The 25,490-nt window shown below is 33.7% G+C and overlaps 1 protein-coding gene across 15 annotated transcripts in view; it reads left to right on the top strand.

Moving 5' to 3' along the window:
* The window catches only part of SSBP2 (single stranded DNA binding protein 2), a 257,653-nt gene that overhangs the window by 200,069 nt on the left and 32,094 nt on the right, over positions 1-25,490 (top strand). For 10 of the 15 annotated variants that reach the window (XM_036280728.1, XM_036280738.1, XM_036280740.1 and 7 more), the window contains 5 exons: positions 404-463; positions 11,028-11,094; positions 11,390-11,460; positions 17,060-17,151; positions 23,680-23,728. In XM_036280728.1, the coding sequence (XP_036136621.1) occupies positions 404-463; positions 11,028-11,094; positions 11,390-11,460; positions 17,060-17,151; positions 23,680-23,728 (339 nt within the window). The remainder of the gene's footprint in view (positions 1-403; positions 464-11,027; positions 11,095-11,389; positions 11,461-17,059; positions 17,152-23,679; positions 23,729-25,490) is intronic. The other 5 variants (XM_036280742.1, XM_036280741.1, XM_036280737.1 and 2 more) reach the window with 1 other exon arrangement.

The raw sequence follows: 25,490 nt of genomic DNA, 5'->3' as shown, positions 1-25,490 counted from the left end.
CAAAACTGGTAAATTCAGTCAGATGTACATACTTAGGACCCAGTTTGTAGAAAGATGTAGCCAGTAAGCCTCTTCCTGAGGTCTTGACTGAGATTCAGTTGCCTAAATTTCTTAATTCTTAATGATAATTCACATTTAAAAAAAAAAATTGCTGTAGTTACTCTAGTCATTTTTGCTGTTTTTAAATTTTTCCAAATATTCTAAAAAAAATAAAATACAATGGTAATTTTTCTTAAAAGCATTTATTCTACTCACATATGGAATCACATATGGAATTAAACTGATTTATGTTTTGTATAATGCTAAAATTTTTTAAAGCAGTTTATTTCAGATCTGTATTTTACATTGTGCTTTTTTTGTTTGTTTGTTTGGTTTTGTTTATTTGTTTGTTTTATTTCAATAGCCTTTTATGTCACCTCGGTACCCTGGAGGTCCAAGGCCCCCATTGAGGATACCTAACCAGGTAAGATTTATGTGCTACTTAAAATTTTTGTTTGTTTGTTTGTTTTAAATCAATAAAGATCTGGAAAATGTCACAAATATTTTTTACCTATAACAATATAAAAATATAAAATTATCCTTTATCTCATTCTATGCTACTTCTAGTAATATGTAATCTATTTCAAGGGCTGGCCAACTATAGGTTGGATGACTGTTTCTGTAAATAAAGTTTTATTGGAATAGCCACACTTAATTCACTTATGTATTATCTGTGGCTTCTTTTACATTGCAAAGGAAGATCAAGTGGTCATGAGAGAGACTATATATGTACTGCAAAGTTTGCTGACCCTTGGAGTCTACCATGTACTTTGAACCTAATTTTTAAATATGTATAATTTTTGTAAATGATGATTATACTCTCATTTAAAGTATGGCAATAAACTTTTCTGTGAACATACTTTGGTTTATTTTTCAAATATATTTTCATTATCATGGCTATAACATTTATATTAATTTTGCCCACTTATGTTGACATACCAAGCATATAATTAGCTGCTTCCAGAAGGGTTAGATCTACTAATAAATAATTAATCATAGATCTTCAAACTTTTTAACCTACAAGAGCTCTGAGTTTTGTCCTCAAATAATTTTTTATCAACATCATAAATCTGTATTTCCTAAAATGAATAAAGCACAATTTTTTCTTGCAAGTGTACATAATTTAATTTTAGAGTACAGGTAACACAAAAAGAAATTAAATGTTTAACCATATGGAATAGTTATGTCAAGATAACTGTTTTGTCAGTTTCTTTAATTCTGTTATTTGTGTACCTCAGCATTTTCCCAGATTTAAAGTAAACCTGTTATCATAATAAATTCTCTTTTTCATTCTTATTCTTTATTTCCACTTTCTTCCTGACCAAAAATAGAAGAAAGTTGTACATCCTAACACATTTTATAGCAACAGGGCCTGCTTCTTCTCTCTCAACTCTTACTGAAATTAGGTGTGTCCTTAAAGTGCCTCGTTTGCTGGTGTTCCCCTCTCCAGCACCCCCCTCCCCCCAGGGGACAGCTCTGGGCAGGAAGCAGTGCTTGAGTCCTCATATTAGCGCCAGAGGACTTTTCTCCTTCAGACTGAATTTGCATTCAGAACATGGGGCCATGGGAACACGGCATGAAATAGTAAAGGGAAGGGCACAGATGCCAAGTGTTTGAACATATGGGAACTTTGTTTGCTCTGTGGGTGAACCTGTATATATTGACAGTAGGATCTACTTTTATAAGTGCCTAAATCTTTTAAATTTCTTTTAAAGGACAAAAAGTTGCATCTTTTATTAAAGTCTTCATGGTGTTTCAGACATCCCATCTGTAACTTTTGTGTATCCATGACCTCTAAGAGGTTCCTGAAAATCTGAATTAAAGAAATGTGAATTTCTTGTACAAGTGCATTGTTAGAACTTTTTGACTTCATCTATTCTCTGTCAGTGGTGAAAACCTGACAGAATTATTGGCGTTGCATCCATTGGACGCTGTTGAATGCTGGCAGTGTATGAGAACCTGCTCGGCTCCCCGCCAGAGGCTGACCACATGGGACACTTGAGGAGGAGCAGGGGGCTGGTTGTGGGATGTGGCAGTGTAGATTTAGGTGTTTTTAAAGAACGAGTTTATAATGCATTTGGAGTTATAAAAGAGGCAATTAAAAATTAAAGGTAATAAATAGTTATGAGTTCTTTTTCCTCAAGAGTTTTAAGTCTTTATCTAAGGATATTTTAAAATGTCTGTATGAGTTACTCTTTTTTTTGCCCCCCCCCACAGATATTTAGTTAAACTTTATTAATTAAAACATCCAACTTTCAAATTTGTAATAATTTACATTTATAATGTTTTTTAAAATAGTTTTCTAAGCAAATTAATTCTATTAATAGTGTAAGCATATAGTTTTAGGAAATGTTTAACCTGTTTAGGAGCATGACCCTTTCAAGCAACAAAATGGTTCTTCACTTTCATTATGTAGTCCTTAAAGAAGGATTGGCAAAACTGTTTTTGGTGATTAATTCAAATGATGTATACAAAACCGCAAATATATTAAATGTTTTAAATTTGGTCTACATTTATAGTGAACATAAACTAATGAAATTTTGTTTTATTGATTGGTTATATCTAAGAAAATAAAAAGTGAAATATTACCCTCTTTAGTGGTATTGACTAATCATTTTGAATATGTTAATAGACATTCCTTTAATAAACAGATCCTTCAGAATTTATAATGCTAATGATTAGATATAGGTTTTAATATGCTCTCCTGAGATAGTTTTCATGGTTCTGAACTAAATTCATACTGGTTTTACATTTATACTGTTTTGTTTTGTTTTTTCTTTGTTGGTTTTTTTAGAGAGAGATGAAAACATCAATGAGAGAGAACATCAGTTGGCTGCCTCCTGCACGCCCCCCACTGGGGACCGAGCCCACAACCTGGGCATGTGCCCTGACCGGGAATTGAACCAGCAACCTCTTGGTACATGGGTCAACGTTCAACCACTGAGCCACCGGCCGGGCTACACTTATACTGTTTCTATATTCGGTATACAAACTGAGTATTTGGAATATAGTACGATATCACTGTGCCAAAAACTGTATGAAGGAGTAATAGTCTCTAAAATTATGAAAGGAATGTCAAATTACAAATGTAAACAATTTGATGAAGAATAAATATATGTGAGAAAACGTATGAAACATCAGCAGTTAGTCCCAAACACATTTTTGACTCTACAGTTTTAAACTAGAGTTGATTCAGCTGTCAGAATGGGCCACTGGCGTTCGTGTCCAGAACCTGGAGTAGAGTGTGTCTTTATCCTTCCCATAGATTCGCTCTCTAATCAGAAAAGTTCACAATATATATTCAACACTATTCTGAGGAAACCAAGAAATACAGACTATTAATGAGTTATATCAAGAATAAATTATCGATTTATTGGTCCTATAGAATTTTGAGAATGTATCTTCTATTTCTGACCATTCCTGAAACTCTTTCAATAGGTATGTGAATTGAAATAACACATAGTTAGTGCTGTTGACCATTTTATATTCTAAAGCTGATTTGGGTATCCTAAAAGCACATTACATCTGTTTTACTGAAACTCTCCAAGATATTTGTCCAATAATAGATAAATTTTGATGTATCTTACATAGTGAAATAGTGTGCAGCTATTAAAAGGCATGCTATAGAATTAAATTTATAACTATGATAAAATGTTTATGATCTACCATCAAATGTGAAAAAGAAGCAACAAGATGTACATAGTACATCACCTTTGCTATATCATTGTACATACTCAGCGAATTTCCCCCTCTCAGGTGCCCTCCTCCACATACACACTTGTCACAAAGACTGTAAGGGTCATGTCCTTTGTTTCTAGGTGGTAAGATTATGAGTGTTTTTTTTATTTTATTGTCTATATTTTTAAAGTTTGCGTTGAGCAGGTAATAATTTGTGATTAGAAAAAAGATATTAGTTCTGATTAGTCAATACATGAGTATCCTTTATTAATATTAGATATATAGTTTTTATAAAATAAAAGGCAAAACATAATAGATGCTGGGGATAGACAAATCTTAGAGAGAATTTACTTCATTGCTTTTCAGATAGGGAAAAAATGAGCAGGGATTTGAGCAGAAAAAGTCATTGGGACATTTACCTGTATACTGAAAATAAATTTATTATATCCCCAAATAATCAAGGTAATTTAAACAAACTAACTATTTACTCTTTTTCACATGTTCTCTTGTTCAGGATAAATGCTGTTTTGTATGTCCTTTACAAATAATTTTCTGTCTTTGTAAAATTTTTCACATATAGAATTTGACTTCTATTTAATTATACCAATATGAAAATATAAGAGATACTGCATAAAGAGAAATATGTTCTACATTGAGTAAATAGTAGGAGCCTAATAGCTCAAGTTGTAAGGAGGAAACTATAGCAAACCTCTAACTTTAAAAATTAAATATGTTGCATGTGTTTAGTATACGTTAGTGGTTAATGATGAAAGCATAAAGTAGCTTTCTTTGACAGTTCAGAATATTTCTTTCTATCAACTGGGATCTCATTTATTTGTTTCTTAGTGATAATCACAGTATTAGTGTATTTAAATTACTCTGTGAAGTCTAATGAAACAATTAAAATGTTTTATTTCTTTATGAATTTGAATTATGAGTGTATCCTGGGATATATGTTTTTACCAGTGTAGGACAAAGGGAATTAACAAATTCAATGTCTGACAAAAAAGAAATTCATTCTTTTTCACAAACCAAGAAAAGTTTATATAGTGAGTGCTACGCAGTCTTACTCAATTTAAATTATAGTTTTATAGAACGTTCTGGTACAATGTTTACTACTTTCACCAAAACATATCTAATTATTTTATAGCTGTTTTGTCACAGACATAGCCTTTGTGGATATAATCTAATACAAAAAAATACATTGCCATGTATTCAATTGGACATTTCATAGAGCTGTACAAAAATCTACTTTAGAAGTATTCAGCCATTCAACAAATACCTGTTGAGGTTTACTATGTGCCAGGCTCAATTCCAGATGTGGGGCCGCATCAATAAGCAGATGAAGGAAACTCTCCTTGTGGCTCAAGCATCCTGATGCAGCCCTGCGGCAGGACGTCCGGGGAGTGCACTGCTCTGCGTGCGCTCTGCCATGGGCTGCAGCTTTCGTACTGTGAGCACTTGGGATGTGGTGTGAGTGACTGAGGAACAAAAATGTTAACTTTATTCATTTTAATTAATTTAAATAGCCACTTTTGGCAAAGGGTTACAGTATTAGACAGTGCAATTGCAGTGGTTGAGAATAGAAAAAAGAAAAATGAGTAAATATATATCAAATGGTGAGTTATGCTTTCAAGACAAACATCTTCCTACACTGACTATATAACATTTCTGTGTTTTGATGTGTTTTCTATTTATACTGCCTTTTTATAGGGAAAAAAAAAAAAAAGTCATGTTGTTGAAAATGACCTTAATTGTATCAAGCATCGTAGGTCCAAATGCCAGCAATGCCCAGCAAGTGTCACTTTGGGACAAATCACCTAACCTTTCTGGGCTTTGATATTTTTTACCATTAAAATGAGAGTGAACTCAGGTGTTTCTAAAACCCCTTCTAGTTCTATATTTTCTTGATTATATTATTCTACTTCATTTCATATCATTGAGGAGGCCCATTAAAATTTGTGTAAATCAAAATTGTTAACTGAATTATATCATAAAAGCATTGAAAAATTAATAAATTTTTTTCATCATTAGTGAGCATTTAGTTTCTATAAGTAGACAATATGGTGCTATTCAAAGGAAATATACACCAGAATCTTAAGTTCCTGGGAGAGCTTGGCATTTATTTCATATTCTCTGTAAACAAAATAATTCTTGTTTGAATCAAGGAAGTCCTGACCTACCTGGTGTGGCTCAGCTGGTTGGGTGTGGTCCTGTGCACTGAAGGATTGCCAGTTCTGCAGGCTGGATCCCTGGACAGGAGCATGCAGTAGGCAGCAGATTGATGTTTTGCTCTCACATCAGTGTTTCTCCCCCTCCCCCTTTCTCCCTTCCTCTCTCTCTCAAAATTAAGAAAAAATCTTTAAAAAAAAATTTCTTTAGTTAATTATTGTTCTTAATACATTTTGTATTATTTTATCCATTTTAAATTTTAGAATTTAAAGGTTGTCTTTAGAACTTTTGGAGTATGTTGATCTGATTTGAATCCCTGGCTTTGCTACTTACCTATAGTATGACTATGGACAAATTAACAAATTACTTATGTATTAAACCTCAGTTTCTAATAATCAAAAAGAAGTAATAATAGCCTCATAGTATTGTTGTAAGCATTAAGGCATTAAGTGAAATAATAAATATAAAGAGTTTAGCACAATTCCTGGCACAAATATACTGTCTCATCAGTGTTTATTGTTGTTAATATTGTTTTATTAAATAAACACTCTCATCATGAGTGTTTCTTCCTCTGTCAGAGTGAAGATCGTTTTTAGAATGAAGAATGTATGTCCAAATTTTTTGTTAAGTCAGAATGTTAAAAAGAGGAAAATAATTTCAACAACAAGATGCATAATTTTTTTCCCTATATTAAAGGTTTAAAGAATGCAGCGATTATGCCCTATTGATGCCCTTGTTGTAAAAGTTAGAGATGTGGCTTATTCTAAAAAATAGACTTTTGAAAGACATGACATTGATCAAGATTTCTATAGGATTATGCTATATTTTTAAATGTTGACCAGAAATAGAGAAAGACTTGTCAATTATTCTGATATTCCAACACTTAAAAAAAAAAAAGTAAAATTTTGAAGAAAATGGTTTCTAGTGATAAAACATGATATCTCCATTGAGATTTAGAAATTCAGAATCCAAGTCCAGAGTGTAAAACTCTAACCACTTGGAGACTTATAAAAGCAAGAATTCCAAACTCACAATTGAAGATAATATTGATTAGTCATGTATAGTCTGTCCTCCTCCTAATTCACTTTTTTTTATCTTATCTAAGAATGTCTTTTCTATTAAGTTTATTGGGGTGACATTGGTTAATAAAATTATATGTTTCAAGTGTACAATTCTATGATACATTATCTGCATATTGCATTATATTTACCACCCAAAATCAAATTTTCTGTCATTACATATTTGACCCCATTTACCCTTAACTTTCCCTTCAACCCCCTTCCCTCTGGTAACTACCATACTGTCATCTGTGTTCATGAGTTTTTGTTTGTTTTTCTTATTTGTTTATTTGCTGCTTTCAGTTTTATATCTCACATGTGAGTGAAATCAAATGGTTCTTGATTTTTTTCTCTCTGACTTATTTCACTTCTTTGTAATTTTTAACAGAGTTGACCACTCTTTCCTTCTTGAAACTCTCCTCATGCTTTCTAAACTGTTGGTCTTGGTCCCCTCTTAATTTCATAGCTATGCACTTTCAGTTTACTTTCCTATCTCTTTTTGGTATTTCTAAATAATTATATATTTGATCTTTTTTTTCTTCTTGCTTTTTGAAGTATATTCCATTCTTATGACTTTATCACTGATGATTCCTAAGATTGTCCACTCTAAATCCTATTCCTTCTATTGTTTCAATAAAAATTGATTATTCTGAGCCAAGAGGCACAAATAGATTCCACACTCTCTCAGAGCGTATAGTCGATTAGAGATACAGAGAAGAAAACAAGCCATGATCATATTTAAAGTTCTATGAAAGTGAAGTGTAACATCCTACAAAAGCACATAAAAAGCCTTTACCTTCCCTGCATGCTTAAAAGTTCAGGGTGGCAGGAAGGAGTCACACAGAGGTAGCAGAAAGAACAAATGACCATTGTGGTTTTAAGATTGGTTCTGTTGAGCAAATAAATACATTGATTAGGAAATAAGTAAAAAATATTGAAGATAATTAAAGCTGGTTTCTCACTGTTGGAGAAAATAGAAACAGAAAGGAAGAAGGCTAAAAATAATTCTAAGGTTTTGGATGGGAATTGGAGGTGTTGAATCAGTGTTGGAGAGTACAAATTTTTGGTATGTGTATACACTGTACAGAGAAGGGGGAAGATGTTAGTCATAGATGTAGATATGTGTGCAATGTACACATACATATGTAGATTTTTTAGCTTAGAGACTACTGATGGGGCCTAAAAGCAGTGCACCCAACTAATAGTTCACATTCTTGAGAACCCAGACCTTAATGCCTATACATTGTTCTTTGCTAGAAGGAATCAGAGCCCTTTGGAGAAAAGACTGATTCCAGTGCTAGGCTAGAAAAAGTATGAGATGAACCTGGAACATCTTTTGTCAATAAGGAAATGCTCAAAATATAATGAGCATTTATGAATATTAAAGTAAATGACCATAGTAATAGATTACAACCCATTGAATATAACAGGAATCCATAAGTCTGTAGTAAATAAGTAAATCAATAAATAAGAAAAAAGGAAAGCTCCTCCTTACAGTTGGAATACCAACTTATAAGGCTAGAAAGAATCCATGTGGCATTGATCATAGTGCTTAGGAGTTGTCAGTGGATGCTAAGTCTGGTGTGTTGATAAACTATTGATGAGATGGAATAGCTCTCATACAAAAAGTAGTCAATTACAAAGGGGAAACATAATGATCTTATGGTGTAGGAACTTGGCGGAGACTAACACAAACAGATAATAAAAGTCAACATCACCCATAGTTGGATGAGTCAACATCATGTAATCACCAAGAAGAGCATTGCACCATTCTTTGGTATTTCTAAATTTAAGAGAATATTACCTTAGTCTTGGTCATGCAGAGACATCAGGTCAGCCTGTAGAAATTTAATGCTCATTCTCTTTAAAACTGTTGAGGAAGAGAAAGGCTAAGGAATTATTACTTCTTGGAAGAGCGCGAAGAAACATGACAACTAAATTCAGCATGTTTTCATTGAGGTCCTCGTCCCAGAAAAAAAAAAGAAACATTGTTGAGACAAAAGACAAAATTTGAATGAGGTCTGTGGTTTGGGTGGTAGTGTTGTATCACTGTGTCTTGAGAGTTTTATTGTAGTTATGTAGGAGAATATCCTTTCTTAGAAAACTGCATTCTGTAGTACTTAAGGGTGATGGAGGCATATCTGTAACTTGCTATGAAGTAGTTCTGAAAAAGACTTAGGATAGAAAGAAAGAGAGGAGAAAGGATGATGGGGCAAATGTGGTGAAATGTTAACAGCTGGGCAGTCTGTGTCAGGGGATGTGGAAATCTTTGTTCTATTCGTGCAATTTTCTTAAATTGAACTTTTAAAAACAGTTATACCTATTTTAAAGCAAATAGAAGGAAAACTTAGAATGGGTTTGTAGGAAAGAACTTTATAAGAAAGTGATTCCTAAATTAGAATCTAAAATATGTCAGCAATGCCTGGCCGGTGTGGCTCAGTGGTTGGGCATTGACCCATGCACCAAGAGGTCGCCAGTTCGATTCCCGGTCAGGGCACATGCCCAGGTTGTGGGCCTGATCCCCAGTGGGGGGCATGCAGGAGGCGGCCAATTGATGTTCTCTGTCATTGATGTTTCTATCTCTCTCTCTCTCTTTCTCTCTCTCTAAAATCAATAAAGAAAAAACAATTTGTCAGCCATAGGCACTTAAGGATCTGTGAGCTCCTTGAGAGGGGAGAGAGTTTAATTTAGTTTTAGTTTTTATTTTGTTTTGTTTTTTAATGGTTGGCAATTAGATATTGTTGTTGACTGAATGCATGAATTGAAAAAAAATTGGAAATAAATTTGGTATGGCTAGGAAGTGGGATGTCAGTGTGGCAATGGCAAGAAATTAGGCTGGAAAGGTAAGCAGGAAATAGGTCCTATAGTAGGAACTCAATAAATATGTATTAAGTGTGCTTGTAAGCAAAAAAAAAAAAAAAAAAATAAGGTAATTACAAAAATGGCAGCTCTCTATTGCATCCCAAGTGATTGTTAAGTAAACAGTTGGGAGCTAGATATATAAATTCTTTAAGATTAAATTTCTTTTGATTCATACTTGAAATTTTTAACTAATTGGACAATATTTATCTTGCTTTATGTTAAATGAATGAATCTTTATAAATTCTTGCCCATGGTCAGGATTATGTATATATGTGGATACGTATGTACTTCATAAGATCAACGGGTTTAAATCTATAGTTTCATTCAGCTCTAAGAACTGTTCAGACAACTACAGAAACTTGCAGTTCAGCATGTACCCAGTATTGCACCCGCACAAATAAGCACTGTCTGTTAATCTCCACCTTTCCCCTTCTAGTTCTTCTTTTTTTAAAAATCCTCACCAGAGGACATTTTTGCATTTATCTTCAGATAGAGCGGGAGGGAGGGAGGGAGGGAGGAAGAGAGAAAGAGAAACATCGATGTGAGAGAGACACATTCAGTGGTTGCCACCCACAAGATCCCAACTGGGGCCGGGTTGAACTGCAACCAAGGTATGTGCCCTTAGTGGGAACCGAACCTGGGACTCTCTGGTCTTCAGGCCAGTGCTCTAACCACTGAGCAAAACTGGCCAGGGCTAGTTCTTCTTTTTGATGCAGCCAAATTGTTTGAACTTAATTGGAGTATTATTTTTATAGTAGTTTCTTAGGGGAAATGTGACTATAAAAAAAATATTCATTAGCCCCTTGGCATTTTAGTCCTGGTGCTCTTGCAATCCCAAGTGAGTAAAATAATCTGTAGAAACAGAGTTTATATATAAGAAGCAAAATTACTTCTCTCAGTATCCTTAGTAAATTAATGTGGAGCAAAGGCATTATACTTCTTAAAAAGATGTAGGACAATTTTTTGCCTAGATATTTGTTCCCCCAGATACTTATTTTGTTTGCCAAAAGATTGTAAAACAGAATAATTTTAGAACTAAGAACTTATATTCAGTTTATAGAACCATAAAATTGATAAATGAATGTGAAATATAACAAATCTTGTGAAATACTCAAATGCATTCTGTAATTATAAGAATTTTAAGAGAGAATTGTTAAAGCCCTTATTTTATGAATATTTACAATATTGCTTTTTGTTTTGTTTTACTACATATGCTAGGCACTTGGAGGTGTCCCAGGAAGTCAGCCATTACTTCCCAGTGGAATGGACCCAACTCGACAACAAGGTGACTATTTTAAAGTAAAAGTGAAATAGATGTGCAGGATCTCCAAGGAAATTTTTTATTCTTTAAAGGAATTTTTTATTTGACTATATCTTCCATAATTGTACCAGTTGCATTTTTGCAGATAGCGTGGCCAAGTGATTTATATTTTTAGCTAACTCTTAATTATGCATAATGGTGAGGGCAGTGATAACATAAGAAACAGAATAATTAAGCACCAAGCTGAGAGGAGACTGCTGGCCTCTGGTGTAGCCCCCATGCTCATTACATAGCTAATACCTTTCTGCTTGTATTTTAGGACATCCAAATATGGGTGGGCCAATGCAGAGAATGACTCCTCCAAGAGGAATGGTGCCCTTAGGACCACAGGTAAGTAATCGGAGAGTAGATGCTTAGCATTTTGTCTTTGTTTTATATAAACAAACTATGTTATTTCCTGGGTTTTGTTATAGGCATTAAAGGCTTAATATAATACAGTTGTTAGTCTCTTGAGAACATGATATCTGTGACATGCCCAAAGTGATTGTGGCAGCAAACCATATTTACAGGTGCTGTCAGACATGCTTTCAGTGCCTTTGAGGAAATACATGATAGTAATTGTTATAAAAAGATAACTCTTCCCTTTTGTTAGTTATATTGAGGAAATATTCAAAAATTATAGAAAATTATTATAAAAGACAACCATGTAAGTTAATGATTAAAAATATGAAATAGAATAAGCAGTATATATTTCTCTAAGTCTTTTAGAGAATGCCATTGACAGTTTATTTTATACTACCATATTTCTTTACAGAATATGGAAATAATAGGAAATCATTTAGAATAACCATAAAAAAGTGGTTTTTCTGAACAAGCATAATGCTAGCCATATATATCAGATCTTAGCCTCCTTCTCTACCCAAATTTCCCAGAAGTATACACTGAGGTCACATCTATCCTAGCTGTTGGTGACATTTTTTTAAGTATGTCTTCTAGGATATCATTTATTTGGACTAAAACATATTTTTCTCTCCCTTGGGAAAACTGCATGTTATAATTCAAAGAAACTAATCCAAAATTTAGAATTTAACATTTCTACCTCATAAATCAGAGGTTAGTTTGTCATAATGCTGGTTAAAAGAATGAATTAATATATTTTATTTTTCCTTTCCAAGAACATCATTATAAGTGACAGTTTTAGAAGCTTGTTTCGTGTATCTACTTTTTAAACATTAAATTAATATTTTGTTGTGTGCCTAAAGGAGTCAAAGAATTAGAATCTAACACCTAGGTAATGTGACTTAGGCCTAGGAGTTTCTAACCAACATACAATAATATACATATTCACTGTATTGAAACATGAAGTTCATGTAACCTAATTTTTTAAAAATACCATATTACATAGTAAAAAACACTATATAAATATACATGAGATAGAAAAAAAAATTATTTTGGTTAGGCTCAATCTTTAACTATGTGTTTTCTTAATATCTTATAAAACTCTAATTTCGATATTTAAATTATTTTTTCCTGTTTCTACTCATGTTAGGGATAACAGTTTATGGGACCAACTATCATTAAGCTAGTAATAACGATTAGAGTTTATAAGATTTACAGGATGTTTCATTGATTGAATATACAGAAGTCTTTAATAAACTAAATATTTAATGAACTAAGCCAACTAATTTGGCTACATGGGACTTGAAGACTTTTTTTTTTTTTCCAAAAGATTTTCATAATACATATATTTTAAAGATACATCAAAACTTCATGCCTATAATTTAATCAGTCTTCATTCAGTTCACTTGTTTTTCAGGTAGTGTCTCTTTAAGTTTTTGTCATTCCTAGACCAATATTTTTAATATTTTAAAAACTGAAGTCTGACTTGAGTCAGTTTTGTAGTGTTTGAAAGGTATTCCACTGCTTACCTAAGTTTATGAACACTCAAATTTCATTTAAAAAAGCAGAAATGAAAAGCATACTGGTCTATGTTTTGTTTTATAAATAGCCATATGTTTGTTTTGTTATAAGTAAAATAACATATTTCTGGTGAGTAATCTCTTATTGATGAGTTTATCATATAAGTGTAAATTCTTTCTTTGCATATTCAAACACAAAGAAAGTAGTTTATTTCTTCCATTTGGATTGGTACATAAAGTATAAAAGGTTAAGGAAAGTATTTATACATATCATGTAGTTAAATGAAAACAGGAATCATATGAATGATATAATAGGTAAACAGGGAGGTAAAATTGCTTGGAATGGGGAATATTTGTGAGATATTTACTCATAACACCTGGTGTATAAAACATGGGCATTATAAACTGTGAAATTTACAGTAAAGGTTAGCTGTGTTTCTTGAAAGAAAATAAAAAACAGCTTTCATAACAGACATTTAATCATACAAATGCCACCTAAGAGCAGAATGCACCTGCTTTTTTGTAGCTGAATTATAGAAGCAGTCTCTGGACTATTGTCTCTAGCTTTATGTACAAACAAGATATACATCTTGTTCTTATCATAAATATTATTTTCATTATTGTTTTAGCTTAGGATCGATGTGGTGAAGAAGGACAGTAGTTATCTACTGGGACAATTTATTTACTAGAACAAAGTGATTGTTAGCTAATGCCGATTTAGGCAAAGTACACCCCTAGGACAAAGTAAACATGTGATTAATACTTATTGCATGGATGAAGAAATAAAAGTTTGTGCTAAATCCTGGCATCTTGTTCTCACCTATCAATCTATTTTAAATCTTAAGTTCAGTGATAATGCATGATTTTTAAAATTTATATAGCTATCTTTTCAGTAGAAAAGCAGAATTATCTATTTGATCAAGAAACATGTCATCCCTAATACCAAATTTGAAGTCATTTTTTCTACTTGCTTTTGTGCTAAGATGTATTTAGTTTGCCTGTGTTCTTATGCTCAATTGGGTGCCATAAAATTAACAGAAAAAGTCACCAAGACCACCCAACTTTTTCTAGTTCCTCTAGAAATCTAAAGGATAATGAGTTACATACAAGTGAAAACATACCATGATTTCCAACTCAGATACCGGAGGTGGAGAAGAGCTGACGTGGAAATATGTGATGCGCTCTCATGTAAAGAGAGAGTACATGGAGTTCTGTGTGGGTGGTAGAATTCAGTTCAAGAAAAGGAAGAAATTTCTAGAAGTTAAACTGCTCAATCATGGAAAAACTCTTGGTAAACTTTCCAAGCAGAGTCTGAAGAGCCGTTTTGTCAGGAACATTGCATTGGGAGTGAGATTGAACCAGATGGAATTGTATAGCTGCCATCAACTTTAAAATTCAGTGATTCTAAATTAGCTCTTTCTATTCTGCCTTTGTTGATGCCACTGAGAAAGCCAGTTGTTATTCTTTCTTATATTCCTGTTTTCTTTTTGCTTTAGATTATTCACAAAATGTGAATATTTTGCAAATCTATCAAATTATATATTGGATAATTTCTTACTCCTTCCTGTGACACCTGAGCACTGGGGATACAAATAGGAGTAAAAGATTCTGCCTTCAAGGTCCTGGTTTAGCAGGAGGTGCAGAAACAAAGAAAAACTATTATGCAGCAGAAAAAAAATCTAGAAAAAAATATACATCCCCTGTCAGTATGCATACAAGCCAAATAATTCTGTGAGGGTTGAGAGCTGGAGAGAAGCTGATGAGAAGAGAACTCATTTAAAGTTGGTCCCTTATTAATGGTTACAAGAAAGAGTTAGCAGCTATAATTTGTTAGCACCAGGTATCATGCTTTTAATACACCAAACACTAACATAGGTGTTTTATATTTTTTCAGTGTATCCTTCCACAAGCTTATAAGGGAAAAGATATTATCACTTTACAGATAAGGAACTTCAGGTTGAGCGGGTCATTGGGAGAATCACTGGCCCAAGAGCACACGTAGAAAGAGGATTAGAGGGAATGGGGCAAGGGCAAAAGAGATTCAGACCAGTGTCTTTCTGTGTCCAGAGCTATAAGGAAAACTAATGTTTTCTTTGATAATATAAAACACAGACCTTCTAAGACCAAAATTGAGGGGAGACTTTCCTTGTGAAGCATTTCTATTACACGTTACCATTCAGATTGTGTTCCGATGACATTCTTCTCAGAGACTCCTTGTTAATACTGTTGCTACCGCCATCAAGCTTGATCGAGAAGTTAAGGGAAATAGCTATTCTTTTAACCAATGATTCAAAGTGTGGATAGAAACCATTCTACTGCCCTATAGCACACAAAATTGGGATGTTTAAATGAGATTTCCTGAAAGTAAAAGAAATAAACACTGAGACTAGCATATAAGTAAATAAATTATTTATAAACTGTGGCTTAATCTCTGGAGTAAAGAGACTTTCCTCACTGAATATTTCTTTGTCACCTAAGCACGACTACACAGAAGGCCATAGCACATGAGTTAAAACGAGTAAATTTGCATTGCTTGTTTCTGAACCACAGATATTTGGTAGGTTCAGAATATAGTTGAGAGGAGGGGAAGAAAGTAAGAATTATAGGATGAGAGGGCGGGAAATACAGGCGGGACTGATTTATGAATAACCTCACAAAGCCATGCTAAGGAGATAGGCAGTATGGGTCATCATGGCTTTTAAGTGACTTGGAGAAGACTAAATTTTAGAAGCATAGTTCTGGAGGTTAGTATGGAGACTAGATTGAGACGGGGAGAGGCCAAGTCAGAGAGACCAATTAAGATAATAAGTACTCTCAGTAAATGATAAATATTAGTGCTATGAAGGAGAGTACTGTTTCAAGAGCTACCTCACAGGTAGAATCAATAGGCTGTGTGGTAACGGGAATGGAAAGAAAAGGAAGAGACATCAAAGCTCCTGGGGGTTCCTAACTGGGACTGTTGTGTGGAGGTCATGCCACACATCTGAAGACGACGATGTAAACAGTCATGAAAAGACTTTCAGTCATGTTGTGCATGAAGTGGTAACCAGGTGGAAACAATTTCTGTGAAGTTCAACATATGAGTTATGTAGGATATCTGTCGTGACAGCATACAAGTATGTGGAATTCCTAACATAAATAGTGAACTAATGATAGCAGGCAAAATTACCCATAAGTGTGCATTTAGTGAAATAATAAGAATTACCATTATTAGAATATTCAAAGAATGCTATGGCTAGAACATTAGGAAAAGCACCACTTACAGAGTTAACAAAATAAAAGGAGCCAGCAAAGGAAAGTGAGAAAGAGTAGGCAGAAAAGTTTGAAGGAATAGTGGTGTCAGAAAATCAGGTATGAAAGTGGTTGGTACTAACAAAATATATCAACATGATAATGTTATATTTAATCTTTTGGCCCTAGTGAGCTAATATGGGATGTATGTTAAAACATTAAAATATTTTTATCATTTGAGTGACAGAAGCCTATTGAATCATATAATTTACGAATACATATTCTCAGTTTACCTTAGTTTTCATATATTTTTATACATTTATGTTAGTGCATTTATGTGTTGGGCATATTATTTTGTAAACAGAAGTTTGCATTCAACTTTCTTATGTTGGGTTCACCTAGAGGTTTTTTTTTCAGACTTTATGTAAATGTTCTGGGTCTGACTATTTCAAACATGTTGACTTAGGTTTTTGGTCTGACAATTTGCAACGTGTTGACTAAGTCTTTTCTTTAAAAACAGTTTTGAAATGCATGAAATGTTTTATTTTAAAAAGTTCACTGTTGTACATATATTAGGAAATGTAATAAAGATACATTAAATGTCATTGCAACTAAACCTTAATCGTTTAACATGCTACAATGATCTTACGTATTTACATAGTTTTTAAAAGACACAAACCAAAGTAATTGTTAAAATAGAAGCAAAAGTACAAGAGTGGACCCTTCAGAGAATGAATTGCACAGGCCTTATCCAATCGGGAGTTATGTAGGGAAATCATTAACCTGCTCTCCTTTTTTTCCCCCCTCCTCTTTGGTTTTGTTTTTTTGTTTTGTGGTAGTCTGACCCTTGGTTATCATTACAGAACTATGGAGGTGCAATGAGACCCCCACTGAATGCTTTAGGTGGCCCTGGAATGCCTGGAATGAACATGTAAGCAAAATGCCGTATTGTTGTCTTTTCCGTCTTTGAAAGTCACACTAATTTGTAAAACAGTTTCAGCTCTTCAATTTCTGGGTAGTGTAAAAATGGACTAAACATGATCTGTAGTGTTTACTTCATTTTCAGAACATATTGTTTATGTTTTCCTTCCTTCCCGTGCAACCTTTAATTTTTTTTCCCATTTTCAGATGCCATAAATGCCAACTTTTAGCCTGTTTTTTAAACATTTTATCTAATTATCATAAAAATGAGTTTTTTTAAATAAGCAAATAAGTCTCCATATCATCTATACAAAAGTATGAAGAGATGCTCACACCAGCAGCATGACCTCACTCTACGAAGTCAACAGTTGCATACCGGTAGCTTCATTCTAACAGGTACCCAGTGGTCCCTGAGACTGGCGTTTTAGCTCTTCTCTGTGTATCCTCACTGTGCTGTGTTGGGCCCACTCTTACACAGGAAGATCTCTCTCTGGTAGGGTCTCTATATTAAAGAACTTCCACAGTATGGGATGAATTTAATTTCCCTTTGAAAATTCAAGATGCACTTAGAACAGGAGTAAACAAGCAGTTTGGGTTGTTGTTTTAATTCTCACCTGAGGATATTTTTCCATTCATCTTCAGATAGACTGGGAAAGGTAGAGAGAGAGGGAGAGAAACATCGATGTGAGAGAGACTCATCGACCGGTCGCCTCCCGCACGACCCTGACCAGGGCTGGGGACCAAACTGCAACTGAGGTACGTGCCCTTGACCGGAATCGAACCTACGACTCTTTGGTCCACAGGCCTATGCTCCAACCGCTGAGCCAAACCAGCCAGGGCAGCATTTTGGGGTTTTTTTTATGGGTTTTTTTCCCCCTTGAAAAGTCCTAGTAGGTTTTTTGTGTTTTTAAATCCTTACCCAGGGATATTTTTTCATTTATCTTCAAATAGAGTGGGCAGGAGAGAGAGAGAGGGAAAGAGAAACGACATGAGACACATCGATTGGTTGCCTCCCACACAACCCCAACCAGGGCCAAAGACCAAAATGTAACCAAGGTATGTGCCCTTGACCAGAATCAAACCCACGACTATTTGGTCCGAGGGCCGACACTTCAACCACTGAGCCAAACCGACCAGTGCAAGACAGTAGGTTGTTTCCTATCAGCCAGTATAATGCAGTTTGTTAAGGAATTTTTATTTTACATTTTTATTATATAAGTTGTCCTCAAAGTTTCATACCAGGTGCTCATTAGTGACTTTAATTCACTAGAAGGTCAGTTCCATGACGTGGCTTAAAGAAATCTTGCTAGAAATTATGAAGATGTGTAATGGAGGGTTGTGGGCAGACTCCTCTAACCTGTTTTCCATCCACCCATGTTTTGGTCACTTACATGTGAAATTAAACAACTCTGCCATCATTTAATGGCATTGAAGATACTGTGAGATAAGCTCTTTTGATGTACACAGGGATTTTCATGGAAAGCAATTCTGCCTAAAATAGAAAATAGGTTAATAGGTGGGTATCAGCCAGACTGAAAACTAACAGAACAAGAGGAAAAAGTAGGTCAAATTTTCCTATCACATCTTTTTACTTTTAAGGTAAAAATGGATAGACATGAAGTCTAACTTTTCTTAAATTCCTCAAAGGCTTAGCCTTTATTAATGGTTGCTACAAAAAGGAGTGAGGGATACTTTGTGCCAATATCAAAGCTGAGGCTCTTACTAGTAGGATTTAAATATGTATATAAAATCGACTGACCTGAGATTCTGACTTGAAAATGCTAGAGCTTTTAAGAATATAATTTTGAATGCTAGGTATATGTGTAAGGAGTATACATTTTGAATACTATGATCAACCTAAAATTATCATTAAATATTAAGAATGTATCTAATACCATTCTCTAGATTACTCTTTATTATAATTAAACATACACACATATAATCACAAGGCCCCAATAGCTGTTTAAATTGTCTAGTTCCTTTATTACATGCACTTAAATAGATATATATATATGGATATGTTTAATTCCCCCAGAGGTGAGGAACATCCAGCCTGTGGGCCTTACAAGTCCCTAGAAATCAATACCAGCTAACATCACACACCTCACCAAATGAGCCTGACAAATATAATGGGCTAATTTTTAAGTTGATTATTTTGTATGGCCTGAGAATGATGTTATGAATATCCAAATGGCCCTTGGCAGAAAAAAGGTTCCCCACCCTTGTGACTATGGAGACTAAAAACATGGCTGAAAATTTTAGTATAATTATTTTGTTTGTTTGAATTCTGGTTTCTCATTTAAATACACCCAGATACGTCAAAATATTTTTATTATATAATTATATAATATAATACTTATATTATATAGTTTCAGGTGTTTAAAGAACCTTTACCTTATAGACTCAGCCCTAGCTGGTCTGGTTCAGCAGTTAGAGTGTCGGTCCATGGACCAAAAAGTTGTGGGTTCGATTCTGGTTGAGGGCACCTACCTCAGTTGTGGTTATGCAGGAGGCTGGCAACCAGTTGATGTGTCTCTCTTACATCAATTTTTCTCTCTCTCTCTCCCTCCCACTCTGTCTGACGAGAAATGGAAAAAACAAAACATATAGACTCAGATTTTCATTATTTGTTGCTACTGACTTTTATTCGGGGTCTAACATCATTTTCAGTTTTCTGTATATTGGGATTTCTCCAAGGACAATGAAAATGTAAATATGTACATGTTTACATTGGTAAATATGTCCCTCTAACAGGGAAAGCTCTGATGTGTGGAATATCAAACCAGAGAGAATAATTTTTGTAATGATATTGGCCCCGATAAAGCAAAATTAATTTAAAGAGACATTTAAAAAAATTATCTCCATTGTACTCAAAAGGGCAAACTGTATTAAAATTTACTTCATAATTTAATATCTTTAAAACAAAGTAAATCTTACTGTGTTATGGCAAATAAGCATTTCTAACTAGTATTTTTGGCTTTCTTCATGTCACTTTTTTTTTACATGTCGGGTAACTTAAAAATTAAAGGAAATGGCATTATAACAGTGTTAGCTTAAGCTATGTTTCTAAGTCTAATAAGATACTCGAGTGTTGGGCCAGGAGGGACCTGCCAGGGAATCATTATCTGGATGAGTTTTCTTTAGCTTATCACCTTTTCTTGTTTGCTGTGGAAGTTTAATGACAATGAAAAATACCAAACCCTGGTCACTAAAGTAATTAAATACTGTATTTTAACTGGCAACTTTATCTCTTTATTGAAGAATAAATTATTTAGAACAGAATTTTAATAATTCTGTTGATAAAATATATTGGTCGCCTCTGGGGGAAAAAAAAATGTTATTCTGATATAATTTTTACATCCCATAAACTCAGGATAAATTATACATAGTATCATGTAAAAATTAAATAATATATACTTTTATTGTTTCTATAACTAATATATCTTTAGAAGTAAAAACTTAATGTCAATTTTAGTAATTTAAAGTAGAATTTACAAATCACAGCCACATTGTAAATGTTTACAAATGTAGCATAGATTGTTTTAAAAGGAAACTGTATTTTTAAATTAACTATATTTCTACAGATTTCCAAAGAATTTGAGATTCAGCATTAAAGTATTTCAAATGCAATATTGTATACTTTGGTACTTTATAGAAACTAAGGACAAAGTGTTTCAAAGGATCTAGACCAGCCATTTTCAACCTGTGGGTCACAACCCCTTTGAGGGTCAAACGACCCTTTCACAGGGGTCGCCTAAGACATAACAGTAGCAAATTTACAGTTATGAAGTAGCAACAAAAATAATTTTATGGTTGGGGGTCACCACAACATGAGGAACTGTATTAAAGGGTCACAGCATTAGGAAGGTTGAAAACCACTTTCTAGACCTCCTTGTCCTAGATCATATCTTACAGAATCATGAAGTCTGTATAGTTATTATCTGGAAATAAAAGACTGAATTACTACAAAAAAAAAAAAAAGAGGATTTTGCGCTGGTTGGTTTGGCTCAGCGGTTAGAGCGTCGGCCTGTAGTCCAGAGAGATCCGGGTTCAGTTCCCACTAAGGGCACGTACCTCGGTTGCAGTTTGTCCCCGGCCCTGGTTGGGGTCGTGTGGGTGGCAGCCAGTCGATGTGTCCCTTTCACATAGATGTTTCTTCCTCTCTCTCTCTTCATCTCTCTCCCTCCCACTCTACCTGAACAAGAATGGAAAAATGTCCTCGGGCGAGGATTAAAAAAAAGAGAGAGAGAGAATTTTTCTCTGGTAATTATGGTTGCTTTGATTTCATCATATCTACATACCCTTACCAAGAAATACAAACTTTTAAATTCCATTTTTTTTGTTATTTTTAAATGAGGCTAATCTTTATTCTACTTCAAACTATACGTGTATAGAAATTTTCTATTGAAATAAAGCCTATGTTATAATTTGTAGATTATTTTTTTAATGATACTGGTGGCCCTTAAAAGTAGTGCGAATTACTGAGCTTAGTAGCCGTTCTAATAGAACTACTTACTACTGTAACCTCCACTTTATTTAGCCCTTTAATGAAACTTAAAATGTTTTCAAACACAGTGGTAAAGTTGGGGAACTTTAGCTTATCCATATGAATACTTAAGCAATTTTATTAAAATGCAGTTAAATATGAAATACATAGTGCATGGAAATTAGATTAGTATTTGTCAAATAACTGAAATGCATGAAAAGTATTTTGTTACTTATAATAAATTTAACATTTAATTTAATGTTATTTAATTGTTACTTATTTAATTAGGTGAAATGTTTAACATTTGTTTAATTTAGCATATTAATATAACATTATAAACAAATTTTAAAATAACAAATAATACTATTTTAATATATTTTGTTCATACAGTTGTTTTTCAAACAATATGTAACATAATTGTATACACAATTTTTGCCATTATGTGGATATAGTGTATTTTTATGTTGTTTTAAGATAAATATTTCTCAATGTCTTTACTATATTTTATTCACCATCAAACAAATCATATGGGGTAACATCAAACAAATCAAATGTTTTTTACCTGATCAACATATATTCTGTTTTACCTCAGTTTCTGTCCATTAGGACATTGAAACCTATGTGCAAAATCATCTTTCTAAAGTGTTCTAGTAACTGTAAAATTACCACCACCACCACCACCACCACCATCTTAGAGAAGGAACAATTTCCAAAAACAATACACGTGTCCCTCCCCTTCTCCCTGTGCACAGGACTTTGACCAAGTTGCCTCTGGCATCTTTTTTTCTCCTTTTCTTTCTCAAGCAGAATTGGGACCATTTCACTTGGGAATCTTAATATAGAGCCCAAGGGCAGAATTTTCATTCCCTTCCCTGTTTACATCCCCAAGAAATCCCAAAATAAAAAAACAGGTCTAAATATCCCAGGTTAACATGGATAATACAACTAACTTGAACACCCTCTAACACTTAAAACTTTGAGGTCTCTAGAATAAGAATAAGGGGACTTTTGTTTAGTAACAATTTTCACTGCAATTGGAGGGAAAGGTGAATTCTGAATGACCCTAATTACAGAGGACTGATTGACAGTAATCTACTTTTCATCAGGCAGTACTTATTCAGGTATACTTAGTATGAAAGCATGAGGACAAGGGACCTTTCTGACTCAATTAGGCATTCATTTTGTTTTTAAAAGTTGATGTTTATTTAAGTGACAGAATATAAATCACTGTCCTTTACACTAAAATTAAGTAATATATTAACATACACTGGCATAGGCTACCTCCTATTTTTCCCAAGATTTACTCTGGCCATGGTGTTCTACTACAGTTATTACAACAAGAAATAGGATTCCCTTGTTTAATAGTAACCAAGTTGTCAGTATTTCTGAAAGATTGATATATAAATGTATAATGTACCGTGTGATAGTCAGATTTTCCTAAAAGAGGGCAAATTTAGACACCTTTTATGTACATTTGTTTGTAGCTTAAAAGAGTAATCATTTTTATATACTAGATATTTTACAAATAATTTTATTTTTATTTTTAATGAGATACAGGGGGTACTTATATTGATGTCATAAGATTATACTTTATAGTATTTCTTTCATAATTAGTACTTTTTACTCCAATACTGTGCTTTCATAATGATTTAGGTATATGTATATATATTTACTGCTATAGGTGATTACAACTTTTAGTGTTTATTACAGTAATTGAACTTAATATTACAGTGAAACTGGGCTAATTAAAAGTAGTTTGATTTTGGAAGAAAATTGCTTTTTGAAATGATAAACTTTTCCATAATTTATAATCCCTTAGTTTTTGTTGTTCTCAGGAAAAGTAAAAAAAAAAAAAAAAAAGTTCTTAGCTTACACACTTGGAAAAAAAGAATTAAAAATCTATGTAAATATGTATAAAGAGAGTAATTTCATTGTTTAACTAGCACTTCATAGTAACTGCATCATAAATGTTAATATTTTATGATTTGTCATTGCTTATTGTGAAAGATTCAAAGCATAAGTTAAAATTTTATTTAACATATTGTCTTATAGGGGTCCAGGTGGTGGTAGACCATGGCCAAACCCAACAAATGCCAATTCAGTGAGTATATGTATTTTTTAATTTTCTTTGCACTTTTTAGCATTTAACAACAGTCTGTTGCTTTTCAAAGCCCTACAGTTGTTTATATTTATCTTTTTTAAAAAATAATCATTCAAAAATATCTATCTTGTGTACATTATTTTTAATATTCATAATTGTAATTTTTTCACTTCAAGGGCTAATGTAAACATGCATTCTATGTAGATTAACAGACCAAAAACAAAGATAGAAAGTGTGATTTAAGTATGCTACAGCAACCTATATCTATCATAAAATGATTTGATTTATTATAAAATGATTTCATCTAAAATAACTATACAATCACTGAGTTGTCAGAAAAGATCAATCTCAGTCAGGGCCATTATGCTTATATTTTCTGTACTAGTTACACCTAGGTTTGCTCTCTTGCTGCCCCAGGAAGCAAGCATGCATTGGCCTTGGGCCCATGGGCTAAACTGCCATCCTTACACATCTATGTATCTGACATTCCGGGATTTTCTTTACATGTTTTGTGGCAGTGGTTTGCACAAATATTTTTCTCTCTTAATAACATCACATATATTATGCACAGGTTGAAAATTAAGCTTACAATCTTAAAATTAATCTGATTTTTATTTATTGATTCTGAAGATGTTTTTCCTTCTTGACTTTGAAATCTTGTGTTCATTATGTGAGCGAGGTCTGCTGTGTTCGGTTTGTAGTGTGTGCACTGCCCGAGGTGCCTGAATCAAGGGAGTCCGTAAGGGGCTGAATACAGCTTGTGGCATCTGACTATCTGCCAGAGGGGATGCCTTTTGCTAATATACACTGAGATACCTTCACTGGTTAGCAGTGGCCTTAATGCTAAATAAGCATGAAACTGATTGATGTTTAAGGTTAATTTAAACTTCAAGAAAATGTGAAACAAGGTGTGTGTTGTATAGGAAGAATCATCATCCTAAATCCGTTGCTATTCTAAAGCAGAAATCACTTTCTTCTCAAGTAATTGCCATATTTTTAGAGAGAAAAATACATTTATATTACCTACCTCCCTCTTAGTTTCAGTAGCTGTGATATTTACTAATTAAATAAAATTATTAGGGGTGGAGAGAATGAGGATGTTGCTTCCATTTGGCTCTTCCGTGTACTATGTAATCTGAACAAATCTTTTTTCTAAAATACTGTTTTGTCAGATGATGTTATAATGTGAATACCTTTATTCCTCCAAAAGTCTTCTAGTTTGCTTATATGCTTTTGAAGAGTTCACATTTCTCTCTGTTTCTTGTTATATGCCTTTCAAATTCATTCCAGATTTCACTCTAAAATGGCATCTGACTAGCAGCTCAAAATACAGTTCTTTCCATTTCCTATTGAAGTATCTATAAAGATACAGGAAAAAAAAACCAAAAAAAAACAAAAACCTATTTTTATAACTGAAAACGCTGACAATCTCCCTATTGCCAGAGTCTGGAAAAAAATTATATTATCTGCATGTCTGATGAAACTGGATTAGAAAGCACACTCGATGGCCCACCTTAACTACGTAAATCTTCCCATCTAGAAACAAGAAAACTCTTCTCTCCTTCCTCAGTCAGCTCAGCCAGCCTCTGCTGCCCACTGCAAGCAGCAAGGTGCAGTTCACACCCACCGCTGCCCACTGCCAGCTGTACCGCCTTTTATACTCTCATCTGGAGACGATTATCCCCCAAATCAACCGAAGAAAGTGGGTGGGATTTGATATTGAGGATGGTGCATTGTACCTAATGGGTGTACTGTAAGAGTA

Source organism: Molossus molossus, unplaced genomic scaffold (genome assembly GCF_014108415.1).
Source record: "Molossus molossus isolate mMolMol1 unplaced genomic scaffold, mMolMol1.p scaffold_m16_p_3, whole genome shotgun sequence".
NCBI classification, from domain to species: domain Eukaryota; kingdom Metazoa; phylum Chordata; class Mammalia; order Chiroptera; family Molossidae; genus Molossus; species Molossus molossus.
This window is presented reverse-complemented; position numbering and strand designations above follow the sequence as displayed.